We start from the raw sequence: 27,160 nt of genomic DNA, 5'->3' as shown, positions 1-27,160 counted from the left end.
GACATATTGTAGCCCATTATGTTGATAAAAAGGATGACATTCCATTGGCAAGTTGCAACAGGAAAATTATGCATCATCTTCAAGATAGAATGATGAAAAAAAGAGCATTTTTTATCATGTAGTATATGATGAATATTATTATAGAAAACGGGTCATGTAATTATGTATGGTATGTTGATTCAGGTGCATCTAATTAGATGATCAGCCATGCTAAATGGATTGGAGAGATACACAATTTACAAAGTCTAGGTTTTACATGTGCCATCATCCATCACAAAGAATTTGGTATCTGTTAGTCAAATGGTAGAACAAAGGCTATATATTAGATTTAATGCAAAGGGCTATTTTGTTGAAAACTTCAACAATAAGGGCAAATTGGTTACAAAAGAAAGCTAAGTTGGCTGCATGTTTACTTTGGATATTCGAATTCCTACTATGAATGTTGCTATGTATGCTAAAGAAAAAGGTGTGGTTGTTGTTGATATTAAAACATGGTGCAAATGTATTGGCATGCAAATCTACAAAGGCTGAAATTATTATAGTCCAAAGGGCTTTGCCTACATTCAGAATTTCAGAATTACATAAAGTCTGTGAAGCATGTCGATTTGGAAAGCAAGCAAGGCAACCATTTTCACATGATAGAGATATAAGCAAGAATATACTTGATGTAGTGTATACAGATATTTGGAAACCTACCCAAAATGTATCTCATGAGGCAACAAGTATTTTGTTACATTGATTGTGACGATTGCTCTAGCAAACTCTAGGTATATTTCACTAAGGAAAATAGTGAAGGATTTGAGTACCAAAACTTTCAAGGCTATTGTTGAAACAAAAATAGGCTTGAAAGTTAAGTGCTTAAGATCAGAGATGGAGGGGGAGAATATATCTCTAATATTAGAGTTTAGTGACTTTTTGAGGTCTCATGGGATAAAGTGATAGTTTACATGCAAGTATATCCCACAATAAAATGGGCTTTTTGAAAATAAAAAATAGACATATTGTAGAAGTATCACAGCCATGGATGCTTGAGAAAAATATGCCTAAGATTTTTTTTTCCGAGGCTATTCATACTATTGTCTATATTATAAACAGGTCTCTTACAATTGCAGTTCATAGTATGACTCTTGAAGAATGTTTTATAGGCAATAAACTTGATGTATCACACTTGAAAGTGATTGATTGTATTGCATATGTTCATATGCTTGATGAGTTAAGGAAGAAATTGGACCCAAAGGCAAAGGCCCTACTATATTCAAGAATATGTTTGATGAGTTAAGGATGGATTGGATATGTTATCCAAGAATAAAAGACCCTACTATATTCAAAAAGATAGTAGGGAGTTTGATCTATATGACTATCACAAGGCCAGACTTGAGCTATGTTGTTGAACTTGTGAGTCGGTTTATGGAGGTACCTAGGAAGCCTCATTTGGATGCAGCTAGATATATATTGAGGTACATGAAGTCCACCTTGCATTATGGACTTCTTTATGGGGCAGGCAAGGATGTGCAGATGCATGCAAATTGGATTGGTAGCAAGTCTAATAGAAGATCTACAAGTAGATTCATGTTTTCCCTTGGTAGTGCAGTAGTTACTTGGAGTAGCAAAAAGCAACCAACGGTTGCTTTATCAAGTACAAATTTTGAGTATAGAGGTGTTGCTATGATAGCATGTAAGGTGGTATGGTTGCAAAAGTTATTGGGTGATCTGGATGTGTAGAGAGATGGTCCAATTTTCATTTACTATGATAACATGAGCAGTATATAGTTAGCTAGGAACCCAATGTTCCATATTAGGACAAATGACCTTGAGGTGCATTACTATTTTTTGAAAGAGAAGGTACTTACAGGAGAGATCGATATGGTATATGTCAGCACACAAGATCAAATAGATGACATGTTCACGAATGCATTGGGTGTAAAGAAGCTTTGAAAATTATAGAGCTTACTTGGAGTTGCAGAGATACGGTTGAGCTTGAGGGGGAGTGTAGGGATGGCAAGCTTAATACGTGTGGATATTGATGATTGATGATGATGGACCACCTAGTTAGATGGGTCCATATATCTACACTTAGCACATCCATGGTCATTATGATCTTCACATGGCAACCACTAACTTATCACTTATTATATTTGGTTTGTTACACCTATCTATAGCTTGTATAATTATAGCACCAGTCGATTAGTATAGTCAATTATACAATGTTTGACTTAGTAGGCCACTTTTAATTATATTGTATCTTATCTATACTCTGTGTACATTGTGCTTTGTGAGGAATTTGGAAGAAAAACCAACAAGAAATGTTTTGGCCTCCATCTCTCTTCTTATGTTCTGAAGTGAGCTTCCTCTTATGTATATTGTATGTGTTCGGCATAATAGCTCAAGCAAGTCTCCCCACCACATGATTCATGAAAGTTGACACACATTGCTCCCTCTTATTTCTCACTCTCTTTGAAGCAAAGTGTGGCAATGGTTCGCTTCAGCTTGAGGGATGATAGTAATATAGTCACATCAAAATCTTACACCATATGGATGATAGGAGATTATAGTATTCTATACTAAGATCCCTATTTTTAGGTCAATCCTTATGGGTTTGGGCGAAGCTTTCCCTATAAGGTAGACTTAACTAGTTCAAGGTTTAAAATGTTCAGTTATTCTAAGGAGTTCCAAATAGTAGTGATCTTGATTAGCTCTTGATGGACTACTAGAATATGTGCTATTGAAAATTTGTTAGATATTACACCTAGTATGAGAGAGAAGAGAGATTTTGGTATAAATCTAGATATTATTTTCAAACTTTTAAAAATTAGACAAGAGTTAGTAAAGAATTATTTACACCACTAATACTTAATGAATTTGGATTAGAGTGATGAAGAGTGCCAAATATTCTTAGTATTCTGGTCTATTTCATGTTAGCCATATGCTCTCTAAAGTTCGATAGGAGAGATTGATTCATGCTTATTATGAATCAAATTTATAACGCATATTCATTGTACACTGGAAGATAGTGATGTTAAAGACACGTGACACATGAAGGCATATATTACCTCATTGTCTTGCTTATATTCAAACAAACCTAAAGAAAATTTAAAATATGGAAAATATTAATGTTATCTACTTATTTATTTTTGAAGAAACTAAATCAAAATCTACCCTCCACATAGATGGATGACAAATTCAACAAAATTACTATGTCTATGTGCAAGTGATTTGAGTTAATCCAACTGATAGAGTTGCTATCCTAAGCCACTCACACCATTAAAGTTATTGTAAAGAAAGCTACCCATACCTTCCTTCCAAATATAAAATCCTTGAATTTTTTTATAAGCCTCATTGCTAACATACTATTGATATATTAGATTTCCATTGGTGAATCTTCATAGTAGAACCTTCATCATGATGTGATACCTCAAGCTACTATAAATCATTTGAATAAAAGCCTTATTTCTCTTCAATGTGTGCAAAAAATATAGTCCTTAAAGAAAATATTAAGAAAAATATTGTAAAATCAAGATATTCTGCCTATCATTGATCCTATTGAGCTATAAGAGAAGAAATTTGTTCTCAAGCATATCAAACCTTCCAAACTTAATGGGAAGGGTAAGGACATGGAAATAAACACTAGAGTTTGGATTGAATTTATGGAAGACTATCTTCAAGACAAGTACTTCAAACTAAACCCTACAATGGAAGCGCGTCTCTAGTGAAGGCAGTGGTGTAGAGACACTAGAGTCTCAAAAACTACTACTACATATTGGAACTCACAAAAGAATTTTTGCATAATAGGTATCTTCTGCCTTCTTATCGCACCTTGAAGATGAATGAGTTCTTTGAGCTTCACCAGCTTTGATTGATCATGTAAGCATGTTACTCCCAATTTGTAACTCTCCAAAAGTATGCTCTAACTATGGATATCATCCAACAGGTGGCTAATTTTTGTCAAGGGTTAAATCCTCGCTTGGACACTCAATTAGAAGCTATGCGACTGAAGGATCTTTACAATGCTCTCCTTAGAGCCAAAAGCTTTGATTAGTTCAAACAAAAGCTAATACCTTGGAGATAGCTATACTCAATATAATTCAAGGAAAACTTTGATGATCCAAAGAACCATGGGAACAAGTGCCACAAGCATAGAAAGTTAGGACACATCCTAAGAAAAAATGCCCTACTTGCTAATGTTTCCATTGCAATTATCTACGACACATCTAAGCTGACTACCCTAAACTGAATCAAGAAGATAAGAAACTAGTAGAGAAGTGAAGTTGTACAAGGTTTACATTTGATATACTACAAGAATTGAATAATGATGAAAACCTAGAGCCTATACCCTCTAAAGATGAGTAGAAGCCCTAGAAAGATCCTTATATGATGCAATAAGCCTTAAACTTATGGTGGATCCTACTCTTCTAATGAATTCAGCCACAATATATTATAATAAATCTATCTTTGAATTCATAATATTACTTTGAAGTTGAGTAATTATGTGTTATCAGAGTAGGCGCAATGAAAGCATGGTAGGTCCTAACCCACAAGTCATATGATCAAACTTACCATTAAAAGAATAATAACCTTGGTTTCTCTCAAGATGAGGATATCACAATTCCTCTAAGGGAGAGAGGATGTAATGACCTTAGAAATTTAGTCTCAAAAACTACTACTACATATAGGAACTCACAAAAGAAGCTATGCATAGTAGGTATCTTCTGCCTTCTTATCACACCTTGAAGATGAATGAGTTCTTTGAGCTTCATTAGCTTTGATTGATAATGTAAGCATATCACTCCCAATTTGTAACTCTCCAAAAGTATGCTCTAACTATGGATATCATCCAACAGGTGGCTAATTTTTGTCAAGGGTTAAATCCTCGCTTAGACACTCAATTAGAAGCTATGCTACCTAAGGATCGTTACAATGCTCTCCTTAGAGACAAAAGCTTTGATTAGTTCAAACAAAAGCCAATACCTTGGAGATAGCTATACTCAATGTACTTCAAGGAAAACTTTGATGATCCAAAGAACCATGGGAACATGTGCCACAAGCATAGAAAGTTAGGACACATCCTAAGAAAAAATGCCCTACTTGCTAATGTTTCCATTGCAATGATCTATGACATATCTAAGCTGACTACCCTAAACTGGATCAAGAAGATAAGAAACTAGTAGAGAAGTGAAGTTGTACAAGGTTTACATTTGATATACTACAAGAATTGAATAATGATGAAGACCTAAAGCCCATTATACCCTCTAAAGATGAGTAGAAGCCCTAGAAAGATTCTTATATGATGCAATAAGCCTTAAACTTGTAGTGGATCCTACTCTTCTAATGAATTCAGCCACAATATATTATAATAAATCTATCTTTGAATTCATAATATTACTTTGAAGTTGAGTAATTATGTGTTATGAGAGTATGCGCAATGAAAGCATGGTAAGTCCTAACCCACAAGTCATATGATCAAACTTACCATTAAAAGAATAATAACCTTGGTTTCTCTCAAGATGAGGATATCACAATTCCTCTAAGGGAGAGAGGATGTAATGACCTTAGAAATTTAGTCTCAAAAACTATTACTACATATAGGAACTCACAAAAGAAGTTGTGCATAGTAGGTATCTTCTGCCTTCTTATCGCACCTTGAAGATGAATGAGTTCTTTGAGCTTCACCAGCTTTGATTGATAATGTAAGCATATCACTCCCAATTTGTAACTCTCCAAAAGTATGCTCTAACTATGGATATCATCCAACAGGTGGCTAATTTTTGTCAAGGGTTAAATCCTCACTTAGACACTCAATTAGAAGCTATGCTACCTAAGGATTGTTACAATGCTCTCCTTAGAGACAAAAGCTTTGATTAGTTCAAACAAAAGCCAATACCTTGGAGATAGCTATATTCAATGTACTTCAAGGAAGACTTTGATGATCCAAAGAACCATGGGAACAGGTGCCACAAGCATAGAAAGTTAGGACACATCCTAAGAAAAAATGCCCTACTTGCTAATGTTTCCATTGCAATGATCTATGACATATCTAAGCTGACTACCCTAAACTGGATCAAGAAGATAAGAAACTAGTAGAGAAGTGAAGTTGTACAAGGTTTACATTTGATATACTACAAGAATTGAATAATGATGAAGACCTAAAGCCCATTATACCCTCTAAAGATGAGTAGAAGCCCTAGAAAGATCCTTACATGATGCAATAAGCCTTAAACTTGTAGTGGATCCTACTTTTCTAATGAATTTAGCCACAATTTATTATAATAAATCTATCTTTGAATTCATAATATTACTTTGAAGTTGAGTAATTATGTGTTATCAGAGTAGGCGCAATGAAAGCATGGTAGGTCCTAACCCACAAGTCATATGATCAAACTTACCATTAAAAGAATAATAACCTTGGTTTCTCTCAAGATGAGGACATCACAATTCCTCTAAGGGAGAGAGGATGTAATGACCTTAGAAATTTCTCTTATAAAGCTTAAATTGCCATCGAATTTCTCTCACCCTCTCTTCATCATTGTTGATGTCATCCTCGCGATCATGAAAAGTCGTCATCATCGTTAATGTCATCGACTCCACCATCATTGATCTCATCTCAAGTCGCTCAAAGACTTTGCCCTCATTATCCCAAAATATTGTCATCACCCCATCGGGTAGTGAAAAAACATCAATATGATCTTGATCAGTCCAAACTAGTGGGATACTCGATCTTAATTTGATCCATTGAGAGCAAAGCTTGTACATGATTTGAGCAAAGCACACTAGGTGATGGGAAGGCCAAAGGCTATATAAGCCTAAGGCTATTCATTTGATCAATCAATCATAGTTTCATTTTTTAACATCGCACTCCTAGAGAGAGAGAGAGAGAGAGAGAGAGAGGGGGGGGGGGGGAGGGAGAGAGTGAGTGTGAGAGAGGTAAGCTAGAGAGAGAGGGATAGAGTAAAATAGGGGGGGGAGAGTAAGAGGATAGTGGAAGAGAATTATACAAGGATATATATATATATATATATATATATATATAGTGAGAAGAGAGAGAAGGAGATACAAATACACACACATACACATAGTGAGGAGAAAGAGATAGAGGTTAGATAGTGAGAGAGAGAGAGAGAGAGGAGAGAGATAATGAGGTATTGAGAGAAAATATAGAGGAGAGAGAGTAATAGCTAGAGAGGGAAAGAGTGAGAAGAAAGAGACAAGATTTCGAAATCCCATGGACAATTCCCTCTCCATATGCTCCCAATCACTACCCTATTTTCCATCCTCATTACTAATCACTACATTATTTTCTCTCCCAATCGCTAGCCTACTCTCCACACTTATCTTGTATCACCCCTCTCTCTAAGCTAATTTAACCACCCATCAAAGATCTTCATGTCCTCTACTTTACTGAGTCATGTTTTCAAGGGCCAATCGGCACTTGAGGATTGGTAAGGACCAAAGAAAGAAATTATAACAAAGAACACATTAAGAGAATTCGATGAGAAGGATGGCCCCTAAGCAAAAGAATATCGACGTTGGACGAGAAGTGATGCGCATAGACAATATCCCTACTGCTCCAACTCAAGCCCAAGTGCTCTCTTTGTGCTCAAATGTACTTTTTAATATATTAAAGAAGTGATTGTGCATAATAAAGTATTGCATCAAAACCCTATGATATAGGAAAGACATCAAGATATATTATATTGATTTGCAAGGAATTGTATATATGCGTCTTATGTAGGTAAACTAATTGTTTCCCCTTTGTAGGACATTACTAGAGATTGTTTGATTATTATTACATTTTAAAGGAAATTCATACTTGTTATAGAAAAGGGAATGTTGATGCATGAAAAGACTTGCTTGGAGTATTAAGAAGCTAGGTTACTAGATTTGGAAAGAAATGCTTTCCTAAATGAGATAGGTTGTTTGCCTTGTTTTTTATTAAATACTAGAAGAACTCCTAAGATGGTGAGTTAACAAACCCTAAGTCTCTCACCACGATACCCTCACTAGGAATCGATTCTGTCCTAAATGCTAGGACTGGTGGCAATGAGTGATGACAGGTCTCTACATAGTAGTTGACTCTACTATTGAGGCACATGGAAACTAATGGGACTCTACCACATAACTCCCATCGTATGCTAGGATAGAGTAGAAACCCTGCTTTCCCAAGATAGGTTCTCTCAAAAGGCCCGATACTAGCCAATGGCAAGGAGTCTATATAGATGAACACTTGATCTGATATAATAAAACAAAGTTACCCATGTTGAAATAGAAGAACTATTTTTTAAAAGTATTGTTTTCAATTATCTACTTCTTGTGACGAGATTATGTGAATGAATCTTTTTTCTAATGGGTTAATTAAGAAAATTATTTTTATTTGTCAGACTAAATGAGGTAGGTAATTAGAGAATTAAGCAAACTTGTCACAAAAGAAAAATGGGAGAGTCTATCCCTAATGGATCTGTCCTATGGTAGGATGGTCATGATTAGCTCAAAGGTTTCTCTTAGAAACAATAGATTAGGTGAAATTAGAAAGGGTTGAATGTTGACCATGATAAAATATCATCATGGATCCTTACCTCGCATTGTTTTAAGAGGTTGGGGTGAGACTTTTGCTTATGGGCAAAGGGGCCAACACATTAGCTCCCCCTTATTGGTCACTCTCTTTAAACCAAGTGTGGCACAAGCTTGCTTCGATTTGAGCTAACTTGCACAAGTAGCTACCCATCATCGATGCTAGATAAACTATTAGGTGACCTTAGCAATTATTTAGGAACCTCTTTTCCAATTGAACCTTGTGGATATGGAGTGGAGCTTCCTCTACAAGGTATTACCATGTGGTATATAAACATCAGTATGACCCCCATAATAACCCTCTTTGGCTAGATCTTCAAATCTTTTCAAACTCAAGTGACCCTAGGCAATAAAGCTTGTGATATTCCAAGGGAATTTTAGAGTCTTAATGAACTACCAAAATTGTGCCATCAAAGATTCGTTAGATAGACACATCATACTTCTCTAACAAAATGAATAGCTATCTGCTATCACCACTCCCCCCCACATGCCTTGGCTAGCAATGCTATCCCACCCACCATCCGCTGAATGGAAAAGTGTGCCACTTCTCTAAACCCTTCTCCCTCTTCTCATGATCATCTCCCCTTCAATCATGCTATGCCACCTCAATTATGGCATGTCCCTCCCCCCCCCCCCCCCCCAATGGTGGCCTTCCACATGGTTCCCTCTTATTAACGTGCTCACTAGCCACCATAGCACATGGCCATCTTGGCCTATGGTCCCCAACAACATTATAGAAATAATCCCCTCTCCTCTTGAGAAATAAACATTAAACAATAAAACGAGTGCATTTAGTACAAATAGAATTTCAGAAAAGGAGAGATTGCTGTGTTCAAATTAGAATTTCAACATGCAGGACACAGAGATTAGAACAACTTTTGTGCTTAAATTGCATGCAGGACAGCATGCGTTTCAATGATTGCTTCCCTTAACTTTCCTTAAGAGGGCGAACCTGTTGATTATGAAATTTGTTTAGGTGCATGTGTCCTCACCTTAAAAGTAGTAATCATGGGGTGTAATTTGCAGAGCATGCAGGTGAATGACTTGAGCAATTGATATCATTGGCCCTATGACAAAGAGAAAGCATCCACAATTATGGTACATGAGAACTTGCATGTGCCTTGTTGAAATGACATTTGTATATCTCATTTCTTGGACCATAGCAGTAGCTTGTGGGTAACTGAATCTCTAGTTGCAAATGATCGAACAAGTCATATACTATTCAACTGGCCATTCTAGTCCAGCACTAGGACTATTGGTGATATCCAATCAGTTTGCTCCACCTCATAACGCATCCAGCTAACTCTTTTATTTCAGCCATCCCAGTTTGAATTCAAACGTATAAAAAAATGAAGACCCCACAGTACTGCTTTTTCCCCTGCAACAACAAATTTACCCCACCTGACTCAAGCTTTTCATCACGTCTGTTTCATCTAACCACTCTAGATTGTCTGTTAGGTCAGTCATCTGACCCAGATACTGAGTAAATTCTTCCTTCATCCCCGCTTTATACAAAGCCTTGATTAATGGTTTTAAAGTTGCAATGTCTGGTCTAGTGCCAAAAAGTGGCATGTTACGAACAAGTTTCAGAGCATATGCAGCTTTTTCTAAGCGACAAAGACCATAGACTACAAGGTTGCATGTCTCTAAACTCGGCACCCATCTTCTGTACACCATTGTGTTTAACAGCTTGTATGCAGCACGCAGCTTCCGAGCTCTGCAGAAGCCTTGAATAATTATCTCAAAGCTATCACTATTGGGATCGTAATCCTTGTCTGCCATCATGGACAAAACCCTACGTGCTTTTACCACCCTGTTTTCATTACACAAACTGTCCATAACAACATTACAAGTTGCAACATTTGGAAGAATATTTTTCTTGTACATTTTCACAACTAATTCAAAAGCCCTTTCTGCATTGCCTGATCTACAAAAGGCAATTATCATGGATGTGTAGGTAATTTCATTGGGTGAAAAACCCCGTTTACACATTTCTTTAAACATATTATAACCCACTTCCACATTCCCTGCTTTACAAAATCCATCAACCATTGTGTTGAAGGTCACCACATTGGGCAAGCAACCTTCGAGCAGCATTTCCTGAAAGAGCCTAGAGCCTTCCTCCAATCTTCTTGCTTTAAGCAATGCATTGACCAACATATTGAAGGTGAAAGAGTTGGGTAATTGTTTCTTTTTCAACATTTCATTCTTGAGTTTGCAAGCCTCATCAACATTCCCTGCCTTGCAAAATCCAGCAATGACTATATTATAAGTTTCAACCTCAGGGTTTGCCATCAAGTGCAGCACTTCAAGGGCCTTGGGAGCTTTCTTGGCGTTGACAAATCCAGTGATAAGAGTGATATATGTTGAAGCATTGGGACAATAACCCTTATCTTCCATGGTATGTATAAGATCAAAGGCCTTGTCAAACGAACCTACTTTACAGAAGCCATTGATGAGTGTATTATAGGTGAGAATGCTCGGTGGACAACCCCTCTCCATTGCTTCTGTGTACACCTTCTCTGCCTCATACACTTTGCGTATTTTACAAAGGCCATCTATAAACAACCCATATGTTGCAACATCTGGGACACACAACTTCACCATTTCTTCCCAGATTTGATAGACTTTATGAACCTTACCATTTTTACAAAGGCCACTAATTAATGTACTGTAAGTCTGCACATCTGGAACACAGCCATTGTTCATCAGACCATCAAGAAGATTATAAGCTTCAGTCAGCTTGCCCTCCTTGCAGAGACCATTCATCAGGACATTGTATGTGACAATACCAGGTGAAAAACCATGGTGCTTCATCTTGTTCAGAAGTTCAAAGGCATCCTTGGATCGGTTTGTTCTGCATAGACCATCTATCAAAATTGTGTAACTTTTCGCATCTGGACGACAATTCCCTGACAGCATATCATCTAAGATACTGAAGGCCTTGTCGATAAGGCCAAGTTTGCAGTAACCATTGATTAATGCATTATAAGTGACCTTGTTTGGAGTGCATCTGTCTTTCTTCATAAGATCCAAATACCTGCAAGCATTATCCATTTCATTTGCCTTGGATAGACCATCGATCATCGCACTGTAGCAGTAGACATCTGGGGTCAACCCCTGTTCTTTCATGTCTTCCATGAAGCTGCCAGCTATGTCAAACTGCCTTGCTACACAGAATCCATGAATAAGGGTTGCATAAGTGCGCATTGTTGGCACAAATCCTTCTGCTTTCATCCTGTTGAAAATTTGCCAAGCCAGATCTAGGCGGTTCTCCTTCAATGTGACACCCAAAAGGCAATTCAAATGCTTCACCCCAACTCGACAGCTGAAGCTCACCATCCGGTCAACAACATCGAGTGCTGTCTCAACCATGCCTGCCCATCCGAAACCTTTAATCAGAAGCACAAACTGTGCACTGCTAATGGCAGAAGTCCTGCAGAAAAATCCATCCAACAAGCTCAAAAAGTCTGCAAACTCTTTATCATGGGCCCAGAGTCGAAGAAGAGCTTGGCGTACAGATTGTTCGTGAGGATGCCAACATTGTTGAGCCACCCAGATGTAAAATCGCAGGGCCAGTTTCTTGTCTGGGAGCCGTTCCAAGACCTGCAGAAGAAGAGGTGCAGTCAATTCAAACCTTAGACTGCGCAGCGAGTTCTCCACAAGAGGGCTCCAAAAGCTCTGGCCCAGGGCTCTGCAAATGGCATCAACTTCAGCCGACATGCGGGTAGACAGACGGACGGACGGTTCGGCTTCGCACAAGCCACGCTTTGCCACACAGGCTTCCCATGAAAGGCTACAGACACCATCCTTAAACTGCTTCCCTGTGTTCTGGTTTGTATCCACCTGTGTATGCATCAACAAACAGCCTGTTTCAAGGGGAGCACACAAGGACTGCACAACTCTGTTGATATGGGCAATGCGCGTAACAAGCAGCCTGCCTTCTCTCGGACGCCGCGATCGGCACATCGAGCACGCCTTCGACCCTCTCTCTCCCTCTCTGACACAGTTCCTCTCTCTCTCTGTATATATATTTTTTAGATAGATAGAGAGAGAGATCTATTGCATGGCATATAGTTTTCAATTAAAACTAGGAGACCAGAAATTTTCAACTAAAGCTTAAGGGGTTCAAACCGACCCTCAACGGGCCTAATGCCTACTTCTCGGGCAAGGGGCCACTATATGCATATGTATATACACACACATACATATACATATACCTACATTCAAACCACCTCTATCGTGTGACCACTCAGCTCAACCCTCGCCACCGGCTTTGCTCTCCTAGCTTTGCTTGCTTAGCCTACCGACCAGGTCCTCCTCTCACCCAGCTCATCTACCTTTGCCTGTGTATTGTTGCTTTGCCAGCTAGTGCCAAGTGACTACTATTTGCCCATCCACTATTATTGCTTGCACATTAGTGCTAGCCCACTACTACTCACCCATCCAATGTCTTAATGTGTATCTAGGTGGGCGTGTGTATGTCTATGTGAAAGAGAAGGCGGCGGGGCAACAAAGGAAGAAAGAGCAAAGAGAGAGAGAGAGAGAGAGAAGCTTTGTGTGTGTACTTGTGTGTGAGTGACAAAGAAAGAAAAAAAGGGGAGAGAGAGAGAGAAAATGACGGATAAGTGAGTGTGTGTGTGTGTGTGTGTGTCCTTCACCATGTAATAGCAAATACTAACTAAAAATTGAAGAGAACACAAATTGCAAGAAGAGAGAAAATACAGAAAGAGTGAACAACACAAGCATTGGATACAACCTTCCCCCATGCATGGATGAGCACCTCCCCCATATGTGTTTATTTATGGATTTATATTAGCTTTTTGTGCTTAAAAAACATTGTAAAGCATCCCCTTATTTGGCTTCTTACTTTCTTTACATAAATATCATCCAATGACATCTAATTCCTATCTAAAGAAACCTATTGTAAGGTTTTTATATAAATAATTTTTTAGGCTTTTGTTGAATATCGAATACATTAATTTTGTGTTAGAGAATACACCAAAAATAAAATTATGTGTTATGAAGCACCCATCAATAATAATTCGTGCACACTAAAATACACTCCACAAAAATAATTATTTTATTTAACTCCATCAAATAACCTATTCACCAAGCAATAGAATACACATAGTACCTCACCATCTATCTATCAAGCACAGTGTGATCACTACTACATGTGGTGCCGCACATAAAAAGTCATTATCACGTAGCAAATAGACGAAGAAAATCCATTATTTTTTAATAAAATTGCATTGGGATCAAAAAGTAAGTGTCTTTGGTTGTTGATAAAACAAATAAGACCACGCACAGGTGGCCAACCAAATGCTAGTGCTACCTCATGCAACGAACTTGCATTACATCAATGAGGTCATCCAAAACATCAATGTATTGCCTTGTACATACCTTGTGAATATAAGATAGCCATGGATTTTCTTGGAACACTACCTCATGCGGTAAATATGTGGCTATTTGACATTAATGTGATTGCGATGACTTTTGAATCCATTGGTATTCTTAATAGAATGATTGTTATATTTAAGTAAAGATCTATGATATTGAGTACTTGTTTTGGTAATGGTCTATTCTTGGTCAAGGATAACTTCAAGTACTAATATTTCAAGATCTTCCTCAAGGGAAAAGGTTTCCATTAAGTGTTTGCCAATAAGGAAGGCCCAATCTCAATACATTATCATGAACCTTGTGTACAAATGCATGAGGGGTAGTTCCTAAATCTCATGAAGTAAAGAATTCCTAAGGGGTTAACGTATGTTTTTTCTTAAATTTTAAGCATATTCTTATTAGTTTTAAAAATAACTAATATCCCTTTATTGATAATAATATTTTTAAAGGTAATTTATTTAACTAGTTTATTAATATCACCATAACCCTTCTTTTTCTAAGAAAAATATGATTGGAGTTGCTTATTGTTATATAGTAATGTGGATAATTTGTTTAAAACTTTTTATTCCATTAACATGATTTAAAATATGATTGATATAATAATAAATTAACCTTGGGGCCTTAAAACTAACAATTCTTAATGTTTAATAAGTTTTGGAAGTGAAACCTAGATGTTTTTTGTTTGCTTATGGGCCTTATCAAAGTGTCTTTAGTGTCTTTAGTGTCTTGAAGTCTCTATCCAACTAATCATGAGGTTTACACACAAACTATAAACTTTGAAGGAATACTTGAGTCCATAGAAATATTCTCCTTGCGGAAAAATAGGCCTACAAAAGATTATATAAGCTTGCAAATTTTTAGATGTTAGAGGGCATGTGAACTATATGTCTTTATCCTAAAAACATGTGCCTATAAGAGGAACCAAAATTTTAACTATGTATAAAGGCTCAATCCCATGAGCTCGAAGCATGTGAATTGGATATTCACAAAGCAATATCCCCAATCGACCTATTGTCTTCTTGATCTCATCATCTTCACAAGTTCCTTTTTTTGCCACTTATATTCGATTCACCATCTCATTATCACTAGAGAGACCTTCTTATCAAACTTCTATGTTGGGGGTAAAGACGCATGTGCCTACACCGCCCTATATTTACTACACACATTGTGGTCACACACCCATACACCGCAAGTGGTAGGCGCCCATCATTGTCACTTTATTCTTTATTCTTTCAAAAACTATTGAATAAGGGAAGGCCGATCCCACATAGTGACTATTAGAACTCCCACATCTCGTCTCTCTCTCTCTTGCTCTCTTGCTCCATCCACCATAATTCATATCTTTTGCTTCTACTTGCTCATGCTTCCACTCAAGCTTCACCCTTTAACTAGTATCAAAGCCTACCATTCAAGAGCTTCTTCATCATTTACTTCAGCCCAGATTCAAAGCTTCCACTTCAAGTTTTTGTGGCGACCACATCTTGAGGTATGCATCACTCCTATTGATCTTTAGCTTGTTTTGGCATTGTTCCAAGCTTTCCCCCTATAGAAATTACACAACATAGTGGACAGAATCTAAACAAGGAGTAGAGAGCACATAGCAAATATGACAAGAATCGAGATTGCTTTAATTTCAATCGAATTGATACAAAGATGGCTCTATCCACCCGTGTGCTTCCACTGTGAAGCTTAGATGGTGATCCACACAAATGGCAGGCAAAGAGCTTAGGGTAGTTGGAAGAACTCTGATTGGGTGGAAGATAGATTGATGATGGCTTTAGAGGGGTCTTTCTTTTATAACCTGAGAAGGTAGTCTGGTCAGTATGTTTGACCATATTATGAACCTTCCTTATTTGGCCAAGGAATATTCTAGGAGAATATTCTTATTGCCATTGGGCAGAAGGCATTGACCTCGGAAACCCCAAAATAGCGGCCATTGATAACTCCCACACTCCGCAACTCAATGCATTGTGCCTCAAGTTGCTACCAACATAACTACTCTATCTAACCCAAAGGCTAGATCCACAAAGGTTGCATTTTTGTCATCCGGTCACATAGACCTCATCTGATGTACACATCACGATCCACACAATGTCCATGCTCACACATGGCTTCTCCTCATAATGGGGGCCTTACAACTTAGAGCACCATGGATCACTGGTGGCACCTTACGAGGATGGGGCAATGAGCATATCTAACACCCTGCCAATCATTTGAGCTCCTGGAAGTGAGCCTTATGCTTAGTTGCAATAGCTAAAGCCCCAAGACAACCCCCCTTAGGGGATTGCCCAGTTGCTCCTCTTCCTACCTTTTGCTCTTGCCCTCTTGCCCAATGCTTTGCCTAGTGTTTGGAAGTCCTTCCAACATCCTCCAACTTCATCCTTGGCATTGGTTGAAGAGCTTTGGGTCAGCCATTGCTCTTAGTTTAGGGCTGACTATTGTGCATAGTTTACACAATAAACAATGAGCTCCATTATGCATGTTTAATGCCTTGAGGATGCTATTTTGGTGCCTAGATGGTATGATTATGCTTTGGGATGCTATTGGATGGATTAGAGCTTGAATAGATCAATTGTGCCAATGTTTATTATTGTAATAATAGTTTTGGCAACAAGCTATTAACATTAAGCTTTATGCATTTGAAGTCTACATGCTCTACGAGTATTCCACTTGAATGTATTGATGCTTAGGATTGATTCTTGGGCCCAAATATGATTATGGAATGCTTTGGGACTCAGTCTTAAGCTACACTTGATTTCTTGAAGCTTTGGCTATATGTTTCATTTGCTTCAGTGTTGACATTAGGGGTTTGAGGACTTATTTGGGTTTATACTCCCTGATGTATTGGTTGATATCTTTTGGCACCTGAATTATTATGTACTTGATGTACTGAGCCTTCCATTGCTATTTTTCACTTCAAATATGCTTTAGTGGGTGAGCCTTTGAGATATTTGCATTTACTTGGATACATTGCACTAGAGCTTTAGATCTCCTATGTAGTTGAGCTTGGTTTATTGAGATGGTGGAATTCTCACCTTATATACATGCTCTCTTGGATACTATTGGATGTAGTTCTACCTACTAGTGGGCTTATTTGATTGACATACTTTGAACACTAGTGCTTACCCTTGTTAGCAAGATTCAATGATGTACACATGCTTCTTGGTTATGTATTGAGCTTCATTACTCTCAGCTTAGTGAGTTGTATATTTGACAAATCTCTACACTTGATCTTGAGATCTCTTACATACATGATGTCTATGCCTATGGGATGTATTGGTTTATTGATTCCCTTGAGTTTATGATAGACTTTAGTACCAATTGTATGCCTATTCACTACTAGTTACTCTTTTATATCCCCGTTGCTACTCGAATATTCTTGATAGTGGGAGCTTGGTATTTCCTTATTATTTGCCCATAATGGTCTTGGTTATACTGCAACATTTATTATAGCAGTGTTGTAATTAGAGTTTTCATCATTATCTTGGAGATTAGACATTGTACTTTGATAGTCTATTACTCGCAGTTAGTGGACAACTCTATACTTTGGCATTTCCCCCCTATTTTGCCCTTGTTTTGGCTGCATTTTGGAATAGACTTGCAGTCTGTCATTTACAACAACCCATTCTCTTGGATTTTGCATTGGTATACTATCAGTATGGCTAGTTCTTTGACTAATAGTGTTGTTTTCAATATTGAAAAGCTTGATGGCACAAATTTCACCTATTGGAAGACACAAATATGATAGGTATTGGTTCAAAAGAAGCATTGAAAACCAAGAGTGTAATGCTTGAAGGAATTGATTAGGATACTTGGGATGAGCTGGATGAGCTATGCAGATCCACCCCTATACTATCATTGTCTAAACATGTTTATTTTAATGTTGTTACACCTGAGAATAATGCTTGCATCAAAGTCTTGTATCACAGATGTATTAGTTGAAACACCTTATGGACCTTCATATGAAGGAAGGGACTAGTGTGTCTGCACATTTGAATGACTTTCATTCAATTTTTAGACTGTTGACTTTCCCTTGTGCTTTCGACATCCAATACAAGAGCCGATCAAAAACCAAAAATGATCAAAATCTTGCTACCATACATCAATTTGCAACCCTCCATGGCTTCCAAAATGCATTCAAGGCGAGCACCAATGCCCAAAATCTGAGCTCCAATGGCTCTACAATTCTACGTGCCTGTTTTGGTTGGATTAGAAGAGGATTTGTACCTATTTTAATGGCAAACAACAAGCTTTTAATTCAATGTAGACCTCAATTTGTCACACTTCTCAATCCAATCTTTCACTCTTACACTCCCACTTTGATACCAACTAAAAAGAATTGATATGGATGCACAACGGAAGGGATACACCACAAGATATGGTGGCTCAAGCACTCTTCTTCTTCTTCATTCTTCTCTTTGTTTCATTCAATAGTTTAGGGCATTAATCTCAAACATAATCTGCCTCCATTGTTTTGGCTTGTGACACTTCTCGAGTCATGGGATACTTTCTGTATAGCCATGTGTGCTAATATGCCTAAGGATGGCTTGAAACTCTAGGATGTTGAGGGTGCTTTACTCATAGAGGAGATAAACCAAAAGAATGTGGATGCAACCCACACTTCTTATGCATTGACTGTTAAGGACAAACATGATTGTAAGAGAGGTAATGACTACCATGGTACAGACTCACAAAGGTGTCAATCTCATAGTAAGTCTCATGGTCTAAGCCCTCTTTGACATGTGATTATTGTGGAAAGTAGGGTCATATTCTATTGCAATGCCATAAGATGCAAGATGAGAAGTGCAAAGAGAAAGGCAAGGACAAAGTGCAAGAAAAGACCAACGATCACAATATTGTCTCTAGTAAGTCCAATGTCAAGATTGAATATATCAATGTCATACAGTCAGAGTTAGATGATGAGTACATCTTAGCAACTTTCTCTCTTAATGGTTCTCAGTTGATCGATGCTTCCTCTACATATTCTGAGTATTGGCTACTTGATTTAGGAGCTTCCTTTCATGTTAGCCTGCATAGGGATTGGTTTCAGTCCCATTGCAACATATGATAGGTTCTGTGTGATTGGGTAATGACTTATGGCATTGGATATTATTGGCATTGGGGATGTCATGTTGCAATTTCCTTCATGCAACTCTTTACTTCAGCATAATGTACATCATGTACTGGCTTTGACCAAAAGTCTTCTATTTGTTGGGATGCATGCTATTATGCATATTTTGGTGATATTACATGGAAGATTATCCATGGGAATATTGTCTTTTCTTGGGGTGCCAAGGCTGGTAGCTTCTATCCTTTATATGTATCTGGATCCCTTGACCATGTCTAACATATCACATATATCTTCATGGAATCGCATCACTTTGGGTATATGTCCTTAAAGAGAATGAAAATAATTACTCATTTATAGTATCGTATCTTCCATCTCTTGATTTACAAATGTTTTAATTCTTGTGACCATTGTCTTTTTGGCACACAGACACGTAGTTCTCGATAAGAAATTTGGCATTATGCACATGGGTGAGCCTCTAGCCTCTTGTATATTCTGATGTTTGTGGTTCCATGCCCTGTTAGTCATTGGGTGCATGAAGTACTCTATTATGTTCATTGATGGTTATTTGAATAAGATTTGGGCATATCTTATTAAGCAAAAATTGGATATCTTATCTACCTTTCAACATTGGCTTACTCTTGTTGAGAATCAATCTAAATATAGATTGAAATGCCTAAAGTTCGACAATAGGCATGAGTATCTTTCTAAAGCATTTGAGTAGTTTTGTGGTGAGAGGGGTACTAAGTATCATTTGACTACCCTATATATCCCATCCCAGAATGGTGTTGCCAAGCACATGAACAAGACCATTCAGAAAAGAGTCCATAGTATGCTTAGTTAGGCTAGCTTATTGTAGCATTTTTAGGCTGAGGTAGTTACTATTGCTGTACATTTGATAAACAAATCCCCACACACCACTATTGGTTGTCAAGTTACAAAGGAGGTATGGTCTAGAAAACCTCCCTCATATGCACATCTTAGAGTCTTTAGATGTGAGACTCTCTACCACACGTACCCAAGAACAAAGGTAATACACTAGATCCTAAGTTAGAGAAATGCATATTTCTTGGTTATATAAATACATGTGAGATGGGTTATCACCTGTGGCATCTGCAAGCTTAGAAGGTTATCCACAGCCATGATGTTGTTTTCCATGAGGAGAAAATGCATAAATAGCTTGAGATACGCATGGTGATCTTTAGGAGGAACCTCATGTCCATGTAGCTAGTTAGATACCTTGCAATTGATGCTCTATTGGCTTATGATCATGATGTTGGATAAGATGCACACGCCCCACAGCATGTTTTGAGATGCCTAATCGATTCGCACCCTCCATGGACTATGTTATTGTGATGAATTCTGCTGAGTCCCTTACTTATGAGGAGGCCATGTGTAGAGGTGATAGTCACTCTTAAGAGAGGGCCATGCAGTTTGAGTTTGATTCATGGCAAGAAAACCATACATGGAATTTGGTTCCTTTGCCTAGTGAAAAAAATGCATTGCCATGCAAGTGGGTGAATAAGTTGAAGAGTGCCCTTAGATGCCCCAAGCCATCATATAAGGCTAGATTGCTTGCTAAGGGTTTTAAGTAGGAGCATGGTGTTGACTTTGATGAAGTATTTTCTCATGTAGTTAAGATGACTACCCTATAATTGGTTTTGTCCTTGGCTGCGCAATCAGATCTGGACCTTTATCAGATGGATGTGAAAATGTCTTTTTTGCATGGGAACTTGCATGAAGATATCTATATGCGGTAGCCTAAGGGCTTTATGCAAAAGGGCAGGGGAACAGATAGTGTGCAAGTTGAGAAAGAGCCTTTATGGCCTTAAGCAAGCACCTGGGGAATGGTACCATAAGTTTGATTCTTTCATGCATTCACAAGGATATACTCATAGTTGTGATATGGATCTATTTTTATACGTAAAGAAGGCCCATGATGGTAGCCTTATTATCTTGGTACTTTATGTCGATGATATGTTGATTGTTGGGAGAGATCATTATGAGCTAGATGCTTTAATGACTCACCTCAAGAAATGCTTTGAGAAGAAGGACATGGGATAGGCCTCACATATTCTTGATATGCACATCATGTGTGATTGCTCTAAGGAGCTCCTTTACCTCTCACAGTAGGCGTACATACATACTCGGGGAGTCCACCTATAAGAAATCATCTATATAACGTGCGTTCAAAGGATATTAGGAAATACCCTTTCTTTACATGCTACAAGGCCTTAAAATGACCCCTTTTACTTTGCTAAACTTATGGATATTTTCAAATATTTACTAACAAGTTTTTGAAGAAAGGGTCATTTTAAGGCCTTGTAGTGGATTAAAAAACCCATTTAGTAAATATAATCCTTTCTTTTGAACTCACATGGTATCTTACATGTTCTATAAGGTGGACTCCTCGCATACATAAGGTGCTTGAGCGATTCCATGTGTAGGATATTAAGCCTATTCGTTGTCCTTTACCTTCCCATGTGAAGGTCAGCTAGGCTGATTGTCCCCAATTAGATGAGTAAAAGACCAAGATGGCCAAGTTCCCTTATGCATCCGTAGTAGGACAGTTTGATGTATGCTATGATAGACACCCACCCTGACACATAGCATTTTTAGCAGGAGTTGTAGCACGTTATAGGGCACACCCAGCTGGCAACATTGGGATGCCATGAAAGGTATCACGAGGTACCTGAAAGGCACTACAAATATGTGCATTTCCTATGGTGGCCATGATACTACATAAGTTACATTGACTCTAACTCTGCAGGGCATGTAGATAATAGAAAGTTTACCTCTAGGTATGTCTCCACTTTTGCTACATGTGCTATTTCTTGGATCTCCAAGGTACAAAAATGGGGAGCTTTATTGACTATTGAGATAGAGTATATTATAGCCATTGAGGCTTGCAAGGAGGCCCTATGGTTAGGCCATTTGGTAGCAGACCTTGGTATTATTGTTACTCCTACATTGCATTCATTTGGCCAAGAATCCAATTTTCCATGTGAAGACAAAGCACATTGCAATGCACTATCACTTCAACAGGGAGGTGGTAGAGGGCATATTTGTCTTGTTGTGACTGACGAGAATCCTGCAAATCTGCTCACTAAAAGTCTCTTAGCAAAACTTTTTGCTTTCCTTAGGAAGACGATGGGTGAAGGATGAGGTTATGTCTATCCCTCATCTAGTTGTACTTTGTGTATATTTGTATTTTGTCACTTTTTCTTGTTCTCTCATTCGAGGCACATTTGCCTTTTAGTGAAAGGTTATTGGGGGTAAAGGCGCTTATGACTATGCTGCCTTGTATTATTTACTATACACATTGTGATTTCACATTTGTACACTATAGATGGTGGATGTCCATCACTATTACTTTATTCTTTATTCTTCCAGTGACTATTGCCAGTCACATTGTGATTGTTGGAGTTCCCACACCATGTGTCTCTCTTGCTATCTTGCTCTATTTGTCATAGCTCATGTATCTCTTACTTTTGCTTACTCGTGCTTCCACTTGAGCTTCACCTTTCATTTTGTTTTACTCAATTTCTAGCTCTTACCTTGATATCTGAAGAGTCAAGTAAAAATTCCCACCTAAATTACCTTCAAGTTAAGCTATACTCATTTCCAATTCTATTTCCTAAAGCTACCCTATATCATGGAATCCATCCTTCAAATCCTAAGTATCATTTCAAAGAAAATCCAATGTCATTAGGGAAGATTTGAGATCACTTTTTGGCCCTATAAGAAATTGAGAAGAGAGAAATTGCAATGCAATTTATAAAAAGTATTTGAGAATATTTACCCTTTTGTACATTGATACTTTCATTGTCTATCATTCATTAATGATGAATCTTGAAGTGCTCGCATGCTCTTGTCACCTTTAATGCCTCATCGACTGCTTAGAAACTTCCCTTTAGGCTTCCATAAATCTCTCAAAATATTCCCTATTTATTTTCAATTTTTTGTTTCAAAGGATTGTAAACCACATCCATTACAAGCTTGGAACACTTCTTTGGTAACTCAATTGCAAGCATGGATAATTGTAAATGTCCATATCACCTCCATATTGATCTAGATTATGAGTATGCACATATTCATAAGAGAAATAAGATGTCTGATCACATATTGAGTGCATTGGAAGCAATGAAATCAAGGGATAGAAAGAAGATCAATTTATGGACTAATGGTAGGTTGTATTCTATGGATCATATGACAAGAAGCACCTCTTCATTCTCTTCTTATTCCTCATTGTTGAGGTTTGTTGGAGATGGTTGTCAAGGGCTTCTAGCTTATACTCAAAATCTAGTAGGCCATTCACATATTTTGAAGCTAGAGAACCAATAGTTATGCTAGGAAATAGATACAATGAGGAAATAATTAGAGGAGAGCCAAGGAAAAATAAGGAGTCTCAGAATCATTAGTTACATGGAAGAAAATGGTGCTCAAATTGTGTGAAAGGTAGATGAGTCTTGAGAATATCAAGACACTCAAGCTTGGAAGTGGAGGTTGTAGGAGAAGAATAAAAACAAAAATATGGTAACAGTTGGTCACTCATGCTAAACTAGTTGTATTCTTCTATTGTGTTTCAGGAGCATCAAGTCCAAAGCAAGTGCTCAGTTTATGAATGCATTACAAATCCATGCTCATATGTGTGTTATCATTTTTGTTATGATCAATAGGGCCATTGTCCATCTAGAAAAAGCAACAGGAAACATGGAGAGAGTGTTGCAAACATATTGCACCCTCATTCCTTCCAAAGCTATAGAAAACATGTTGGTAGAGAGGAGGTTTAGGAAGGCCAAGTAACAAAGCATTGAAAAGTTTCTATGAAGCTCTTACTTGGACAAAAAAAACATCCAAATCATCTTGGACAAAGTGGGGACTAGTAGAAAAAGCTACACTCTGCTCTTCAAAGCCATGAGAGAGACGTTGAAGAAGAAAAGCTTGTAAAGGAATCTTTACTTCCAAAGCCATCCTCAGTTCAGTGAACAAGACACGGCATCAACTAGAGAGTCTTGGAATTCCTTGGTGAGCCCTTTCACATCATAGACATGTATCCTCAAAAGAAGAGAGTTCTAAAGTATGATAGTTGTAACAAGGTATTCTTTGACCTAAGGACTTTGTAGAGAGTTCTAGCGTGCATCCATTGGGCCTCTTCAACAGGATGGTTTTTAAACTTGACCAAATATCTAGAATATCTACGGCCAGTTCTAGTGGTCATAAAGTCAGTATCTATGATAGCTTCAGGCTCAAGGATTTCAGTCTCTTCATCTAGCAAAGGTGGGTTTTCATAAACAGGGTGTACAGGTAATTGGCCTCTAAAGGGTCGTAATAAACTAATGTGAAAGGTGTGAATTTTCCAATGTGGTGGTAGTTCTAACTTAAATGCATTGTCATTGATTTTTTGAATGATCTTAAATGGTCCATAGAATCTAGGTGCTAATTTCACAATTGGGTGTTTATCTACACTTTGTAATCTACGCTTTTCTATTCTTAACCAAACATAGTCATCAACTTTGAAATTCATGGCCTGTCTTTTCTTATTGGCTTGCTTTGTATATGATTGCTGGGCTTTGGCAATCATATCTTTAACTTCATAAAAAACAGTAGCGTGCATGGTAGCAATATCATTAGCACTCTGAATCTTATTTGATAAAGATGCAACATGTGTAGACAACCATAAATCACTTCAAACGGTGCTTTCTTTGTAGCTGTGTGTGGTGTATTGTTATATGCAAACTGAAGTAAATGTAGATGTGTATCCCATGTCTGTGGTTTTGAAATAGTGTAAGCATGTAAAAGATCTAAGATAGTACTATTAGTAGCTTCTGTTTGACCATTTGTTTCAGGATGAAATGCAGATGAAAAATCAATCTTTTTTCCTAAGTTAGCAAACAAAGTAATCCAAAAATTATTACAGAATCTAGAATCACGATCAGAAATAATAACTTTTGGTAAACCATGATTAGTGAAAACAATTTTCAAAAACAACTGAGCTGCTTGAGATGCTGTTAAAGTTTTCTTGCATGGAATGAAACATGCTTGTTTACTAAACCTGTCTACAACAGTCCAAATCATATCATAGTTAGCTTTAGTGTTAGGTAAACCAGTAATAAAATCCATAGAAATCTGTTCCCATGGTCTTGATGGAATAGATAAAGGCATTAGTAAACCATACTGTTTACCATGATGTCTCTTAACTCTTTGACAAACTAAACATTCAGAAACAAAGTTAGATACATCAGTGTCCATATGTGGCCAATAAAAATCTTCAGTCAATGTACGCAAAGTAGATATAATACCTCTATGACCTTGATATGGAGGACAATGAATCTCATTCAAAACAAAAGATCTAAATGGAACTGTAACACATAATCTCTTTTCATAAAACATGAATTCATCATTGTAAGACAGTGAATCAATAGGAATCTAGTTATTTCCAACTAATTTATTCCAATCAGATTGAAAAGTAATGTCCTGATGATAAGTATCTTTCATAGGGGTAAGAGAATCAAATGATATGATAGAGATATTATGAATGGTCGGTCTTCTACTTAAAGCATCAACTACTACATTCTCTTTACCTGGTTGATATTGGATAAGGGGATGAAAACTCTGAATGAAAGCTACCCATTTGATATGTCGGTCAGATATTTGGGGTTGACTAAGGAGATGTCTAATACTTTATTGGTCATTCTTAATCATAAATTCAAAACCCATTAAGTAATGTTTCCATTGACATAAGGCTTGTACTACAGCTAACAATTCTTTATCATATGTAGAATATTTAAGTTCGGATGGTTTCAGTTTACAGCTAAAATAGGCTATGGGATGATTATCTTGCATAAGTACAGCTCCTATTCCAAATCCGCTAGCATCACTAACTACTAAAAAGAATGGTCTATTGAAATCAGGTAGTTGTAATACAGGAGCATGGGTTAATGCCTGTTTTAATAAATCAAAAGATTTTTGTTGATTATCAGTCCAGTTATACACAATACCTTTCTTTAAAAGTTTAGTCAAAGGCAAGGCAAGTAATGAAAAATTTCACACAAACTTCCTATAAAAACTAGCAAGACCTAGAAAAGAACATAACTCATGCACATTTTTAGGTATGGGCCAGTTTAATATTGCTTCTGTCTTCTTAGGGTCAACCTTAATACCTTCTGATGACACAATATGACCTAGATATTCAATTTCTGTTTGAAAGAACTCACTCTTTTCTGGATTAGCATACAATTGATTATCTTTCAACAACTTGAAAACCAAAGACAGATGTTCATAATGCTCTTTCTCATTTTTACTGAATACCAAGATATCATCAAAGAATACTATAATACAATGTTGATATTTCAAAAATATGCGATTCATCATTCGACTAAATGTAGCAGGTGCATTAGTCAATCCAAAAGGCATCATTAGAAATTCATAATGTCCAAATTGTGTTCTAAATGTTGTTTTGAATATATCAGATTTATCTAATCTCACTTGATGATAACCAGATTTAAGATCTATTTTACTAAATATGACAGAACCTTGTAGTTTATCCATAAGATCATCTACCCTAGGAATTTGATATCTATTCTTTACAGTAATTTTATTTAGGGTACGATAATCAACGCACATGTGATAAGTATTATTATTATTCTTTACCAATAAAACAGGTGCGCCAAATGGAGAATTACTAGGTCTAATTAATCCTCGATTTAATAATTCCTCTACTTGATTTTGAAATTCTTTATGTTCAATCTGGTTATGCCTATATGGTGCTTTACATGGTGGTTGTGTCCCAGGAATTAAATCTATTTTGTGATCTTTAGGACGTGAAGGAGGTAGTCCAGGTGGTAAATCTTCAGCAAAACAATCTTTAAATTGTGCAAGGAATTCTTTATGCCTAGGGTGCATATGTTTTTCTTTAGCTTGAAGTTCATTAACCCAAATTAGATAAGATTTACTACTTTTACGTAATGCACGTTTAGCTTGAGTATGAGTAAGCAATGGAAAATTATTAGACATGTGCATATCATGCAATGTAATTTGTTTTCCTTGGAAATAAATTTTAATTGAATGCGTGGAATAATCTATGTCAGGATTATGCTGATGATGCCAAGGCATACCTAGGATAGT

General features: G+C 37.3%; 1 protein-coding gene across 1 annotated transcript in view; it reads right to left on the bottom strand.

Annotated features, from left to right (window-relative positions):
* Positions 1 to 9,377: 9,377 nt before the first annotated feature.
* The window catches only part of LOC148011867 (uncharacterized), a 29,715-nt gene continuing 11,932 nt past the window's right edge, over positions 9,378 to 27,160 (bottom strand). Inside the window, exons 3-4 of the mRNA XM_087670421.1 lie at positions 12,504 to 12,593; positions 9,378 to 12,408 (exon numbers count right to left, since the gene is read on the bottom strand). Coding sequence (XP_087526547.1) covers positions 9,955 to 12,408; positions 12,504 to 12,593 — 2,544 coding nt within the window. The 3' untranslated portion in view covers positions 9,378 to 9,954. The remainder of the gene's footprint in view (positions 12,409 to 12,503; positions 12,594 to 27,160) is intronic.

This window comes from Lygodium microphyllum, chromosome 28 (assembly GCF_053477565.2).
Source record: "Lygodium microphyllum isolate KBCC chromosome 28, Lygodium_microphyllum_v1.1.10, whole genome shotgun sequence".
In the NCBI taxonomy this organism is placed as follows: domain Eukaryota; kingdom Viridiplantae; phylum Streptophyta; class Polypodiopsida; order Schizaeales; family Lygodiaceae; genus Lygodium; species Lygodium microphyllum.
The sequence above is the reverse complement of the archived record's forward strand: the minus strand, read 5'-3'. Positions and strand labels throughout refer to the sequence as shown.